This window comes from Vitis riparia, chromosome 14, assembly GCF_004353265.1.
Source record: "Vitis riparia cultivar Riparia Gloire de Montpellier isolate 1030 chromosome 14, EGFV_Vit.rip_1.0, whole genome shotgun sequence".
NCBI classification, from domain to species: Eukaryota; Viridiplantae; Streptophyta; class Magnoliopsida; order Vitales; family Vitaceae; genus Vitis; species Vitis riparia.
In genome coordinates, this window is record NC_048444.1 from 2,913,783 (window position 1) to 2,928,022 (window position 14,240).

The 14,240-nt window shown below is 37.0% G+C and overlaps 3 protein-coding genes across 6 annotated transcripts; 1 reads left to right on the forward strand and 2 right to left on the reverse strand.

Annotated features, from left to right (window-relative positions):
* Positions 1–587: 587 nt before the first annotated feature.
* Positions 588–3,369, forward strand: LOC117931073 (high affinity nitrate transporter 2.5). Its single transcript, XM_034851929.1, has 2 exons — positions 588–1,786; positions 2,831–3,369. The coding sequence occupies exons 1-2, from the start codon at positions 663–665 to the stop codon at positions 3,072–3,074; spliced, it is 1,368 nt and encodes a 455-aa protein (XP_034707820.1). The 5' UTR covers positions 588–662; the 3' UTR covers positions 3,075–3,369.
* Positions 3,370–3,933: 564 nt separating this feature from the next.
* Positions 3,934–8,816, reverse strand: LOC117931074. Of its 3 annotated transcripts, none has more exons than XM_034851931.1 (6): positions 8,660–8,809; positions 8,181–8,309; positions 6,325–6,414; positions 5,969–6,180; positions 4,923–4,970; positions 3,934–4,365 (listed from the first exon to the last, which is right to left on the reverse strand). In XM_034851931.1, the coding sequence occupies exons 1-6, from the start codon at positions 8,757–8,759 to the stop codon at positions 4,216–4,218; spliced, it is 729 nt and encodes a 242-aa protein (XP_034707822.1). In that variant the 5' UTR covers positions 8,760–8,809; the 3' UTR covers positions 3,934–4,215. The 3 variants fall into 3 exon arrangements, with proteins under 3 accessions (XP_034707822.1, XP_034707821.1, XP_034707823.1); XM_034851930.1 differs by having other exon boundaries at positions 5,969–6,198; positions 8,660–8,808; XM_034851932.1 differs by having other exon boundaries at positions 4,340–4,365; positions 5,941–6,198; positions 8,660–8,816.
* A 421-nt stretch (positions 8,817–9,237) lies between these two features.
* LOC117929576 (sirohydrochlorin ferrochelatase, chloroplastic) lies at positions 9,238–14,071 on the reverse strand. 2 transcript variants are annotated; one of them, XR_004653775.1, is made up of 7 exons: positions 13,991–14,071; positions 13,429–13,646; positions 13,213–13,274; positions 10,025–10,135; positions 9,797–9,889; positions 9,421–9,597; positions 9,238–9,390 (listed from the first exon to the last, which is right to left on the reverse strand). XR_004653775.1 is itself a non-coding variant. In XM_034849894.1 (6 exons), the coding sequence occupies exons 1-6, from the start codon at positions 14,029–14,031 to the stop codon at positions 9,481–9,483; spliced, it is 642 nt and encodes a 213-aa protein (XP_034705785.1). In that variant the 5' UTR covers positions 14,032–14,071; the 3' UTR covers positions 9,238–9,480. The 2 variants fall into 2 exon arrangements, 1 of the variants encoding a protein (XP_034705785.1); XM_034849894.1 differs by having other exon boundaries at positions 9,238–9,597.
* Positions 14,072–14,240: the final 169 nt, after the last annotated feature.

Below are 14,240 nucleotides of genomic sequence, written 5' to 3' on the forward strand. Positions count from 1 at the left end.
CCCCATGAAATTTACATTGAATTCTAATGAGATTATTGAAATTTCAAAGTATTAATGACAATCCATTACAAAAACATGGAGATTTTTTCTGTTGGTGTTGATTTATGTAACCCTGGCAGTTATGATAACATTTTTGTCCAAATCCCAACTTAGTTTTAATCATAAGATTTAATAATTAAACTTTTATCTTCTTTTTAAAAAAATAGAAAATAATAATAATTTTATATAAAATATAGTACAACTCATAAAAAAATATTAAAATTTTTGTTTTTAGGTCATTAAATTTTTAAGTAAATCATAAAGGGTTTTTAAATGCCTTAATTTTTTAAATAATTTTAAATTTTATTATTATTATTTAAAGGTAAATATAAAAAGTTTGTTTAATAATTTTATTTTTTTTAAGGAAAATAAGAAAATTAATTAAAATATGAATAGTTGATATGTCCAAATTTAACATTTTCGTGGAAGCAGCCAATATGTCAGTTCTCAAAATAATTGTAAGCGAACCGTAAAATCCAATCCAAGATGCCGGTGGATTTATACCACAAAATTCCACAAGGTAATTATACGACGTCGTTTATAAATTGTTTCACTCTGAGGCACAGTTCCAGCATTCCACTGTCCCATACCATTAGCAATTGGGTTAGCATCAATCGGAATCTATGGAGTCCAAGGAATCTCAGTTCGCTCTGCCGGTGGATTCCGAACACAAGGCCACCGTGTTCCACCCATTTTCGCTGGCTGCGCCTCACATGCGAGCCTTCCACCTTGCCTGGCTCTCTCTATTCGCCACCTTCTTCTCCACCTTCGCCATTCCTCCTCTTCTCCCGATAATTCGTGAAGATCTTAAGCTCACGGATACTGACATAGGGAATGCTGGAATAGCTTCCTTTATGGGTTCTATCTTTTCTCGTTTAGCGATGGGTACGGCGTGTGATGTTTTCGGTCCGCGAATAGCATGCGCGACGCTGTCTCTTCTCACTGTGCCTATTGTTTTCTCAGCCTGCTTCATTTCCACTCCTCAATCCTTCATCGTTCTCCGCTTCCTCATAGGTTTTTCTCTGGCGAACTTCATCTCCAACCAGTTCTGGATGAGTTCTATGTTTTCAGGCTGCGTGGTGGGGCTCGCCAACGGCGTGGCCGCCGGCTGGGCAAACGTGGGGGCGGGCGCAACCCAGCTCATTATGCCTCTGATCTTCGCTTTCATCACCTCCTTTAACGTTCCTGCTTTCACTGCATGGCGTATCGCGTTCGTCGTCCCTGCTTTGTTCCAAGCGGTGACTGCGCTCATGGTGTTGTTCTACGGCCAGGACCTCCCCGACGGGAACTACAAACGCCGCCAGCGCTCCAGCACCAAGCCCAGAGAGAGCGTATTCAAAGTCCTTCTTCACGGCCTATCGAACTACAGAGGGTGGGTGCTGGGGTTAACATATGGGTACTGTTTTGGAGTGGAACTCACGGTCGACAACATCATAGCACAGTACTTCTACGACAGATTTAATCTGAATATGGAAACAGCCGGAGCCATCGCCGCCAGCTTTGGAGTGGTGAACTTCTTTTCAAGGCCCGCCGGAGGGGTGATTTCGGACGAGATGGGGCGGAGGTTTGGGATAAGGGGGAGGCTGTGGAGCTTGTGGATAGTGCAGACGGTGGCTGGGTTGCTGTGTATTCTACTCGGACGAGTCAACACGCTGGGGGCCTCGATATTGGTGATTTGTGCCTTCTCAGTGTTCGTCCAAGCGGCTTCTGGGCTCACCTTTGGTGTGGTTCCCTTCGTTTCCAAAAGGTTAGAATCCTCAGACTCTACGTGGCTCACTCTAATTGGTTACTGCATCCACGTGTCACATCCAAGTGCTATGCTTTTTTACAAATTCAAATTGATTTTTCTAAACTCACTTGCATTCATTGATTCTCATGGGACGAACAAAGATATGAAATGATATAATTTTTCCCAAAAAAAGAAAAAAGAAAAAGGCCAGCTCTCCTTTAATAATGTAGAAGTTTGGTGGAGACTGGAGAGTGATCTTAAAATGGGCTAAAATGCTTCTTTAAAGAAATTAGATTAATTTAAAATTTATGATACTAATTCATTAAAAAATTATTTTATAAACACCCTTAGCAATAAGATTTTCTTTTCCACAAAAAGGGTTTCATAAAAAAAGTTCGTTATATTTTCATAGGATGACTTACAAAATATTTACAAAACCAAAATAAAAAAATTTTAAAAAAAATTATTTCACATCTTTATTGAAAAAATTATTTTCAACATATTTATTATTTAGAAAAAAAAAAAAAAAAAGTCATCAACAACAACTATACTCTCTGAAAGACTAAAACTCAATAATTTCCCACTTCTCAGTGTCGAAACACTTTCAGTTCTCCAGGTCCCACCTCCTATGATCTGAGTGATGTCAGTCATTCAAATGAGTAACCATCCTATCCTACTGATCGGACGGCCATAACCATCTGTCTTGAAATGGAAACAGACCATAGACCACGTTTTCCTTCCTTCTTTTAAAAGAAGTTTTGGCCACGCCAACTATAGAGAAGAAAAAAAAAAGTCAAGCTGCCTTCGGTAAAGGACATGGGATCCGTTGCTTTCCATTTTTCTTGTGGGCATGGGCCCAGTGCCCATGAGAACCACAATGAACGGTAGTCCATCAATGAATGAGATGGTGAAATGAAATACGTTGTTTTATCGTGGTAAAAATAAAAATCCTTGTAGATTTGAGACATTGAATCTTCCCCTGGAAGTTTCTCGGAAAGAATCTAGGAAAATGTGATAGTGAAAATAGAGGCAGAATAATGTAAGGTGACTGTTTGGTTGCAGGTCATTGGGAGTGATATCAGGGATGACAGGGAGTGGTGGGACGGTGGGCGCAGTGGTGACCCAGCTGCTGTTGTTTTCAGGCTCAAAGTATTCCAAGGAAACAAGCATTTCTCTAATGGGCGTTATGATGGTTGTCTGTAGCATTCCCATTACTTTCATCTACTTCCCTCAATGGGGTGGCATGTTCTGTGGACCTTCTTATGATTCAGACTGGGTCGATGAAGAGTATCGCCTAATTGAATAAGGATACGTATTAACTAGTTGGTGCTTCCATTAAACTGAGTCTGAAGCTCCATTCAATAAGCAGCTAGAGAATGGTTTACCAAAAATAACTTCTGCAAGGGCGAAGAGGGAAGTAACTCCTTTTTGGGTGGATAAAATAGGATCAAAGAAAGGGTTTAACACTATGGAAACTAGCATTTAATTCATCAGCTTTCTTGGTTCATCATGTTCTTTATTGTAAGAGAAGATTCAATTGTACTGAAATGAAGGATGTTTTTGTAAAGAACAACTAATAAATGATTTTTTTTTTTTCCCAAGGAACAAGTGTTCACTCTTCTGTTCCTCGTCAGGAGTCAAAAGAATTCGGTTAAGCTGACCACAACCCACTAAAAAATGGGAAGATGACAAAGTGAAATGGACTTCATACCATTCCTAATGAAGGGGTTGCAGAGCAAACTACTGACAATTGTTTGTGAGAGGAGGTGTCCTGAGACTTTCATGTAGAATACGTTATGTTTGAGCATACAAAATACTATTAGAGATTCAGGTAAGGAAAGTGAAAAGGTTAATCATGTGCTCTGTTGCAATCAAGTGATATTTTTTTTAACTTTTAAGAAATCCTAAAGATAGTCCAAGCAATGCAAATGCTAATTTAAAGAGTCCCTTTCTGATTTATGGCAGGATGTTAATAAATGAGCAAGACTATTCCTAGGTTATGTAGGCAGTGTCCTTTTCACTTGACAAAAGAACACATAAATGAATGGATGAGAAAAAAACAATCAGTGACTACCAAGAAATTCTGGTACAAAGTTCTGAGAACAAACAAGAAAAACAGAAAGGCATTATTACTGTATGCTCATTTGAAAACAATGCATCACTGCTGATGCAAGAAGTGACCAGATGTCAAGGTATCAACATATATGTTTGAGTCTTACACTGATAGTCATTTGGTTCATACTTTCTACCAGAAGTCACAGATGATCCATATAAAGGGGAAAAGCAAATGAAGAAGAAAACAGAAAAGAGAATTTCATTGGAAGAGTAAACAAAAGAAAATGGAAAAATAAGGGGAGACTGATTTTCTATAGAACGAAACAAGACCTTTTTTTACTACCATTGGGTTACCTGGTTTCTCAATGACACTCTTGTGGCTTTATTCCCAACTAAATAAACTGAGCTATGGCAGGCAATGATGGCAAAACCCACCAACCACCCAGAATTCCCAACAACTCGAACTCCTTATCTCTTAATTCAACTTTAGCAATGCAGAAAAGCTTATAGTCTTTGACTTCAACTTTCTTGGCATATAGTGACTGCAAAATAAGAGATCAGCAATTATTTAAAGAGGATAATTAAGTTAAGATCAATCTAGAAGAGAATAATCCTAGGTCCTCATACATGAGACCCATAACAATCCAGTCAGTGATTCATACCCAGTTGAAAACTTTGGTAGCTCCAACTACTTCCTGTGTCCACAAAATTTAACAATACATTGATCCACTCTTTTCACTCCATTTTTCCCATTGACCATCACATTACTTTTTACAAACTGAAAAATGCAACTTTATATGGTAACCTTGCAAGCTTCTTGTGGAAGAATTACAAGTAGATTGGAATATGCTGATATCCTATGAAGATATGTAAGAACTTTAGATCCAAATCCCATCCACAAACGTGTGTAATGGTACTTAGTAAATACACCACCCTCAGTCTCCAAAGAAGAGCACTCTTCTTTTTTCTTTTTCAATTTCTTGTGTAAAAAAATGTGCAATAATGACATCTATTTTCATACAGAGCTATTACCAAATGTCACCTAAAGCATGTATTGTGGCAATTACTAAGAGAAATATATTAATAGCAAGGCTCTCACCTTGAATTTATAAAAGTAAGGGCGTTGGCGCATAGACTGATGACGCAACTGGAATATTTAGAAATTGTAATTAGAATCTTGCCAAAAAATACTCATAAACATAAGAACTTCAATTACTCAACAATGTTTACCCTTTTTGATAGACATGAAAACAAAATATAAGTTTCCCATTCTAAAAGTAAGATATGGGCATGGATGAAATTCTTATATCTATTCCATGCAATAAGCATTCACCAAGATCAAAGTTGCAGCAATCACCCAAGGAACACCCCTGGGCCCCCGCCCCAAAGTTGTAGCTCAACAGAGACCTTGTCTTTGGAATTTGAGATTATGGGTTTGATTTCAGATATCTCTTACACATTTTTTTAAATTCCTTACCTCCTACCATCATCTATTACGACCACAACCAAAATAGACACCACTTAACAATTGCAAAAGATACAGTTGTTTCTATTTTCACATATAAAAAGTATTGTTTCATGATGCTATTATATGCAAGATATGTATTATCAATGTAAAACCAAAAAACAAACATGGGCAGAATTGGAGAGTAAGTAGAAGCTATTGGTCAAGTGAAACTACTCTTGGGTCTCTACAACTCTCCCAAGAACTGAAATCAATATGAGCCATTTATATTTTACTTATTCATACTAGTATATGAAAGTATGTAGAACAAATTCATGATAATGATTATAGTAATAAACTAAAGGATTGTAAGAAGTATATATATCTAAAAGTTTCCATTATGTTCAAAATAACTAAGATCTTCAGATTATGGATTGTCCACAAATGCATGTCTTCAACATCGTGAGTTTGACATTTTGTTCAAAACAAATTACATTCCTTTTATTAACTCTATCATTGTACACAAATCCACATTTCTTCAACTTCCTAAATTTGCCACCAGGACATGGATAAGAGCAAAAAGTTCCGTCCATCATGTACATGAAATACAGGTTTAAGCTTTACAAAAACTCAGTTTAAGCTTTCTGCTACGTAATAGGAATTCAATACTCACAGAAAAATAAGAAAAGATGCTCCCTGACCTGTTCAACAGAAAGATAAACTGAGAAAGGCCTGGGCTTTGTGGCGAGGAGAAAAATGGTAGCTTTGATCACAAGTTTAATAGGATGCTCCCAATTCACCAGCACAGTTACAAAGAATAACAATGGCAGCCAAAGTTTCTTTGCAAGCATCCAGAAAGTGTGTGGACCTTGTTCCAGGTCTGACACACCCAAGGAGTCTACATGATAATCACCTGCCAAAATATCATGTCCTGTGCCATTGAAATTAAAATCCTGAAAGCTCATTTAGAAGTTTGTGTTGAAAGATGCAAAAACTTAAACTAACAACTATCTATAACGTTAGGAACAAAAGGTCTTAGCCAGGGGTTTGTCCTCACCATCCATGGCATACACAAAATGTGGCCAAAGGTTAATTGATCCAAATACAACTGACACACCAAAAATGCTTCCCATACTTAATTTGCTTCCTGAAAAACAAAAAAAAAAATGTCAACATTGCAATCATCTTAAACAAAAGACCTGGATACCTTCCATGACAAGCAAAAGATAAAATAGGCATAGTGGGAACAAAAGGAATATCTTACAGCACTGGCTCAAACAGAAATTTTATGTAGATAAAGTAAGTAATACTGGCCCTTATATCATAGATGTGTAACCAGATATAGAATGTGTAGCATTCCTCACATCATATATACATATGTGTGTGTGTGTGCATGTGTGGATATAGGGAATCTACCTCGACAGCAAGGCATTTATCCTAACTGCCAGCGAGGCAAATCCTCGGAGATATGAGTCCATCACTCTACCCTACAGCACCTAAATACCAGGCAGGTGGGCACTCAGGACCTCTGATTCATTGCCACAGAGCCACTTTTGAGCTACATCTAGGAGTGCATCCTTCGTATCATTATGAATGGATGAAGAATCCTAGAGGTGAGTTCTAATTTATTATTCACCAACCACCACCATCTCACATTATTAATCTGATACTTGACTAGGCACTTCCCTCTCCACAATCCAAATCACCAGCTTGTATTAAAGTTGTAGTGATAGAATGAGAACTATTCTGTATGCATACAAGTGAAGCAGAACAAACCAAATTTTCTTCCTTCCTTTGAACCTGTTCAAAGAGCCAAAGTTTGGTTGATTACTTCTCCCCAACCTAAGGGCAAAGGGGATAATGTGCTCTAAATAATATATGGAAATACCATAGATTCCAGCACAAGGGACCTGTAAGGATTCTAACTAATTAGAGCAAAAATGACTATTTCCAGAGAACCAAAACATAGGTTCTAAGTTCATCCTTTCAAATAGAAATAGCAAAACCAGTACTAGGAAAGCGTTACTAAGCCCTAAAAATTGATAATTTAATGTATTTCCTTCTTAGAAATGTTAGTCTAATAACAACACTATAATTGATGGATTATGGACAGAAGATGTGCTATTACAAGATTTCATAGAAAGTTGAAGAAAAAGGGTACTGTATGATAACTATCACAATGAAGAAAGTTGAGCATCTGAAACAGAAGCTCATCTCAAAGGAATGAAAAAGGTTTTCCCATATATGCATGGACAGAGCTGCATCAAAGGAGAAGCAAAACCTGATATCTGTCTTCCATAGATACCACAGACTTAAGAATCTGGCAAATGCATTGGAGGTCTCCCTGTTAATGGCCTAGCCATATCAATGCACAACTAAAATATGCCTAGCCATATGATCCAAGTCCCTCGATAATTCATCCAGGGTGATGGAGGAGGCCACTAGCCAGAACAATTACTATTATCTTGCTGCTTTGTTTGGTTTGCAGAAAAACAAGAGAGAAGGGAAAGGGGAGGAAAATGCTTAACAGCTTCTGTTCTTAAGTATTTTTTAGAATTTTCCTATTCATTTCCTCTTTTGTGAACTAAACAGCTGGTTGTCACAAGTAGATAATGAAGCTTATCAATGTCCAATCAATGGAAACAATAGCTGATCTAATCCTTTGTGTTTCTCATGAGAATACAAACCCACCAAAACACAGGCTAAAAGTAAACCCAACATCCAGGTAAGAGCCAAATAAATTCAACACATAAAAAATATAGCACCGAAGTACATGCACATGTGAATACAACACAAAATAACTTCCAGATTCAGAGATAAAGAGAGAAAAGCAAACAAGATTAACCTCATATTACTACATATAAAATCATTTATACCACCAATTAGAGATTACAAAAGAATAGAAAATCTTGCCTCGAAAGCAGAAGTTCTTCAGATACGTTCTCTGTATATTCAATTTATCGTGAAATCTTGAGGCACGTTTATATAATACAGGTTCAAGGTCCTTCATCAGTGTCTTTAAAGGTCCAAATCTTCCATAAACTGCAGAAGCAGTTTTCCACACAAAGATGAAACAAACAAACGCATAGGCGGTCCGTTTGGTTGCCGAGAAAACACAAGAAAGAAAAGAAACTTTAGAATTTGAATTACTCAGGACCGCGGAAACAAAAGCCCCATCCAACTGAACCTAATGCAATTGCTTGCGGTACTGGAGCACGGTCCTCCATTCACTTAGGAATCAAATATTGAAGTAGTTATAGCAGTCAAGAATCTTAGTTTTCCTTCATTTTTCCTCCATTTTCTCAGCAACCAAACGGACAGACGATCATAGTTTCAAAAAATACGAATTAAATAAAATAATTTAAACCAAAAAGAAAAAGAAAAACCCTTACATGGGAATGCTGAGTGAGAAGGAGAAGAATAACAAGGAGCAATCGCATCAAGAGATGCTTTAATCGGCTGTAGAAATCTTCTTCTCGTAATAGACGCCATTTCTCCACAGCTACTCAAACATACATTGCTCCACGAACATGATTCTACAAACTAATTTGTAGACCCAAAACGCATCGTTTTGTATCTTACCAAACGACAACGTTTCCATCTATATTTGGCAGGAGTGCAATTTGAGCCCACCCCACCCCAACCCAACCCAAAATTTGTTGGTTTGAACAAATATTTTTAATACTTGGTTAGACTTGATCTGGGCTTTGCAAGGATTTAGGCAACCCTAGTCAAAAAATTTCAACTTATTAAAGAGATGCAAATGTCAAGGTCAGTGGCTGATTGCACTGGCTTGAGAGATGAAGGTTAGCGGCGGATCTCCCTCGCTGATGGAGGTTGTAGACATGATGGTGGCTTTGGTGAAGTTTATCTTACAACAATTTTACATTAACACAAAAAATTAAGCAAATTGAAATATTTTGTTCATTTAAAATCTGTTGCTACTTCACAGCAAATTAAGATCAAGAAGTTAGCAATAAGAAAAAATAGGCAGTTTAATATTGATGAAGGAGCCCCAAGGCCCACAACTACAACCCACATAAATTAAAATTATAGTTTTTTCCTTGTAGAAACTCTGCTATAATTTAGCATAGTAAGCAGATGGTGGATCAACCCGAGGCACGTAGCGCATCACACATTGGGTCCAAGTCTCATGTACTCGTTTTCTTCTCCTCGATCCTTGCTACGAAGAACCCTTACAAATTGCTTCACATTATGCCTCACCTAATTGATACACCCGACATTTGCCTGTTCCAGCACAAACAGCACACTCAGCCTCATCTCCGGCCACATGTTTTAAGCAATGTTTGATTCTGTCATTCACCACATCCTGCACAACGCCAACACAAGCCTTCTGGATTTAGGCTCAGATTCAAACATGCAGCCAAAGAATACATGGGAGTTTTTGTTTGATTTGTAACAATGACCATGAGTATCCAGACTCGGTCAGAAGGTTGAATACAATCCCAAACTTTTACCAATGCTACATAGACTTCAATCAGGAAAAGGAAAAGGGGAACAACTCATACCACTAATAGCCCATGAAGCCCAAGAGGTGCAGTTATAACATATGACACTCCCGGGTGCTCCTTTGCAGCTTCAGCTGTTAAGGAAGGAATATCCTGTAAAAAAAAACCACAAGGTAATAACATAACACTAGGCTTTTAATCTTTTCTTCTATATGTTAATAAATATGCTAGCTGCAGACCATGACACTGCATTTATTGTCAGGCTAGCAGGATATTACGTTTAGTTACCTGATGCCAGTGTCGGCCAGGGAAGAGAAAAAATGGGCTTACGATGACACGATTTGCCCCTTGTTGAACACATGAACTGAATGCATTCGTTATTGATGGTTCTGCCAACTCCTAGTCATATTAAAAGGATATTGAAAGGAGCCAAAGTTAGATTTCAAAAATATGATAGCAAAATGAGACCAAGAATGCATGGTGTTGGCCTTATAAGCCAAAATTCAGGCAGTGTCATATTTATGCAAAAGAACTTGATAAATGATTAATAGGTAGAGTTTGTATTATGCAAAAGAACTTGACAAATGATTAAACATATGTATATTTTAATCTTTCTCCTTTATTATATTGTCCAGGAAAGAAGCAGGTGTCGTATTTGATTGATGAGTCTCGAGCAGCACAGTTCAAATGGGTATATGAGGTGCTGTGGCATAATCAGTTCAAACGCAGCATGAGCAGCACTGGTCCTATCACATAATCGATTTCACAAACATCATAAACCTAAATCCCATGCATCTCTCATTCACTTCTTCATTTTAGAGCTAGGAACCTATATGAGTTGCATCTGACTAAAAACATATATTTCTGATTCGTCTCCTCAATCCACCATTACCAACTCCAGGAACTTCTAATTATGGTTATGCTCCTGGTGGAACATCCACTCCATCTTCATTGGTGTCTTGTCATTGCCATCGTTTTCATTATGGACACAGATGGAGTTATAACCTCCTCGCAGTAGATGCAAAAAAATCTGGCAGGTTTCTTGCTACTAACAATCACCATTGCAGAGATATATATCAAAAGAAAAGCAAAACCATTATTAAGAACAAAATACATAATTTGTATGATGAAGGAAGTTATTTATGAAAAGCTGCATGTTTCACAAATAATAAATGGCACAAAGTAACAGCATGATTCTTGAGGCGCTTTTACAGAGACAAGTCCATACTTTATTCACTTTTTTTTTCTTTATACTTATTTTCTTTTAATAAGTGAGGCACATTATGTATGACAGAGAAAAAGGATCACATGGTTGGACTGCTCTTTTTGCATTCTTCCAAAATAGCACTTGAGGTCCAGCACATGAGCCAAGCTCATGGAAAGTGGCTGCACTGTGCATTCTACATGTGCAAGCAGCAGTCCATGCACATAATCCAGCCCCACAGCCTGCAGTTCATCTGTCAGGCTGGATTTTCAAATAGTTTTTGACCCACAGTGAAAGTGTCCACAGGTTGATGTCTCTAGTTTGAGTGAGACTGAAAGGCCATTTTGGGGGGCAGGCAAGACCAAAAACATGAGCATGTAGAGAAATATGGCCTTATAAGTTTTGAATGATGAAAACTTCAGATGCAGGTTGGGAGTTGGGACCCATCATCCATTGTAAGACTTGTTATCGGTGTTGCATGCTCAAAGTGGGCATACTAGAATTCTAGAATTTTTCAACTTATTGGAGAGATACAAAGGTTAGTGGTTGATTGCACTCACTTGGTGATCAATCTGAGGTTCGGGATATTCCATTTTCAATCACACTGCGTTACTAGAAGTCAACTGAAACCTGCTCACAGCTATAGGAGAACTAATTCCAGGAAAAAGGATGCAGAGAAAAGAAACATTTGGAACAGGAAAAGCCCAGCAAAGAAGAAAATGGACCGAAAAATGAAACTCTTCCCATAGCAAAAATATTTTTTACACAAGATTGTGGCTTGAATTATCATACTGTATTCTCTTTAGTCTGATTTAAATATGAAAATATTTTAGTTGCTCTATTTAAGATTTTTGGTTCTTGCAAACCTTACTTTGGATTAATGGTAAATCTTTTACAAAATTTAATCAAGTTGTCAATTGACAGGAAAGCACCAAAATAGATTCCTAAAGGAGCTTGTTTGGGATTTCAGCCTCATTTGACATTATAGTTAAGCTTTTTGTATTGGCAATGTGGTGTTTCAGTAGGCTTGATGTTTCATAGTTCTCTCTCTCTCTCTCTCTCTCTCTCACCTTTTTGGAAAGGATATTTTATCCTTCTATGTAATTCCTTTTGGTTCTTTTTCAACAATATCTATCTCCTTTTTAAAAGAAACACAACACAACCAACATAAAAGCATTCCATTTTCTTAATCTTATAATTCATTGCAACAATCAAAGCTTTAGGTTATGTTTGGTTCCTGGAAACTACTAACGAAAGTGATTTTCTCATGTTTGGTTGTACTATGGAAAATACAAAATAAAATCAAATATAATTAAAATAAGTTATAAACTTATGCATTTTCAAATTATTTCATCTTTATATCGAGGAGCTAAAATAAGTAAAATGAGTTTGAAATAACATATAGAAATGATTAATTGACTTTAAGTCTATTTTTTATTTTCCTTCACTTTTTCTTTTCTTTTAGTTTTCCTCTCTATTTTTTTCCCTTGCATTTTCCCTCAAATTTTCCAAACCAAACATATCCTAAGAGTATCTCTCCTTTAAAGAGTCACCAAATATAGGTAAAGCATGTCCTAACGCATGTTCAAGCTTTCTTCTTTTTCTTCTAAGTTGGACCTATTTGGACTTTCTGTAGCAGATTAGCTCTTCCCAATTCCCATCATATTGAGATAATCCAAAATAAAATTAAATTAAATAATAAAAATAAAACCATTTCTGTGGAAGTAGTAATAGAGTTTATGCGGATAAAGCAGAAAAAGAAGTTAATTCAGTCAAACCTTTTTTCGTTCAAGGGGGAACCAGCATCAAACAAACTAGGTATTTTTAAGTTTAAATAACCTGAGTTTTGACAGATGAGTTTTGAGCAGAATCAATGATTCATATTAGATGATGTTGGCATGATCTAAAGGATCATGCAAGCAAATACATACATACATAAATATAGATATTATCTAAAAACACGAGTCATAAGAGGATAGCTGACAAAACTAACCGATGCTAAGATGCAAGTGAAGGCAGTCCATGCCAGTTCAAGAAAAGCTTGGTATAGCATTTACTCAAACACAAAACAATTTAACAAGCCCAGAAATTCACCATATGAGAAGTTTCAGCACTTAAAGCCTATAGAATTAAAAGCCATAGGAAGGGCACATTCTCTTCAACAATGTTTCAACAATCTAACAAAAACAAAATTATGAAAACCAGAGAAATTAGCAAAATTAACAACACGTGTTGGTTGCTGACCAAACTGAGAAGAGGGAAAAGTTCTTACCATATGAGCAGGCTCTACAATCAGGTACCCGGTTTTATCTCTAAACATCGTCACAAACTCATCTGAAATGCATCAAACTTAAATTCATGAGCTACAAATAAAATACTAGACCAAAATTTAGATAATCTATAGAAGTATTTTAATCAAAAACTTAAAAATCATGTGTCAAAATCATCACTAAGATCTATATCAGCAAAAATCAAATATGTAGCTTACTTAACATGAGATTGGACTCCTTCCGCCGTGAACCGTGGTCAACAATAATCACACCATCTTTGTCACCAACCCCATTTGTTTGCTGACCCAATCCACCATTTCCAGCAGCCAAACATCCTTTCGTGGGTAAATATCTGCTATTTTTCCAACTCCTCTGTAATTTCACGAAATTGGGGAGTACCCATTTAGGGTTTGTTCCAATTTCCCTTATTGAAGACCTCGATTGTCCCAAAAGAAAGCAGATAACAATTATTCATAGCTCAAGTAAGACCACGTACAAAAGAGAATCATTGCATGAAACAAAATAACAAATTATTCAAGCAGTTCTAAACCGTGATTTCCTGTAAACCAAACTAAGATATTTTTAAGTCTGCATTTACTGCTTGGTTGGTGAGAAAATGCAGGAAAAGAAAAGAAAAGAAAAGAAAAGAAGAGAAAACTTGCAATACTACTTCCACCAAGTCAGCCCCGACCCACTGCAAGATTCCAAATTGCCGGTTCTTTTTCTCATGTTTTCTCAGAAACCAAACAGACAACGATTGAAAAGGCGGGAGCAGAGTACCTTTTAAGCGTAAATTGACAAGGAATTGATAACGAGTCCATCAACCGCCCTTCTGCCGCTTGAAATTTCGGCCCCTCCTCCCGACATTCGATAATCTGACAAGGCTATACCCCTGGCAGGTAAAAACGACACCGTTTGGTGCTATCGGAAAGTGACGTCGTTTTGATGACTCCTTTCTGATTTCTATTTTTCTTTTTTCCTTTTTTCTAAAAACAAAATTGCAATATTTTTCTAATGGGTTTGAAATTTG

Bases quoted from the DNA above. Each gene is read 5' to 3' on its own strand.
- LOC117931074 (XM_034851930.1), bottom strand. From the start codon at position 8,759: ATGGCGTCTATTACGAGAAGAAGATTTCTACAGCCGATTAAAGCATCT. The intron at 8,310-8,659 runs GTAAGGGTTTTT...CTGCTTCTGCAG, and splicing joins TTCTCACTCAGCATTCCCAT to TTTATGGAAGATTTGGACCT. The intron at 4,366-4,922 runs GTGAGAGCCTTG...CTTATTTTGCAG, and splicing joins CTTACTTTTATAAATTCAAG to TCACTATATGCCAAGAAAGT.
- LOC117931073 (XM_034851929.1), top strand. From the start codon at position 663: ATGGAGTCCAAGGAATCTCAGTTCGCTCTGCCGGTGGATTCCGAACAC. The intron at 1,787-2,830 runs GTTAGAATCCTC...GTTTGGTTGCAG, and splicing joins GTTCCCTTCGTTTCCAAAAG to GTCATTGGGAGTGATATCAG.
- LOC117929576 (XM_034849894.1), bottom strand. From the start codon at position 14,031: ATGGACTCGTTATCAATTCCTTGTCAATTTACGCTTAAAAG. The intron at 10,136-13,212 runs GTAAGAACTTTT...TAATATGACTAG, and splicing joins TTGTAGAGCCTGCTCATATG to GAGTTGGCAGAACCATCAAT. The intron at 9,890-10,024 runs GTAACTAAACGT...TTTTTTTTACAG, and splicing joins CTGGCCGACACTGGCATCAG to GATATTCCTTCCTTAACAGC.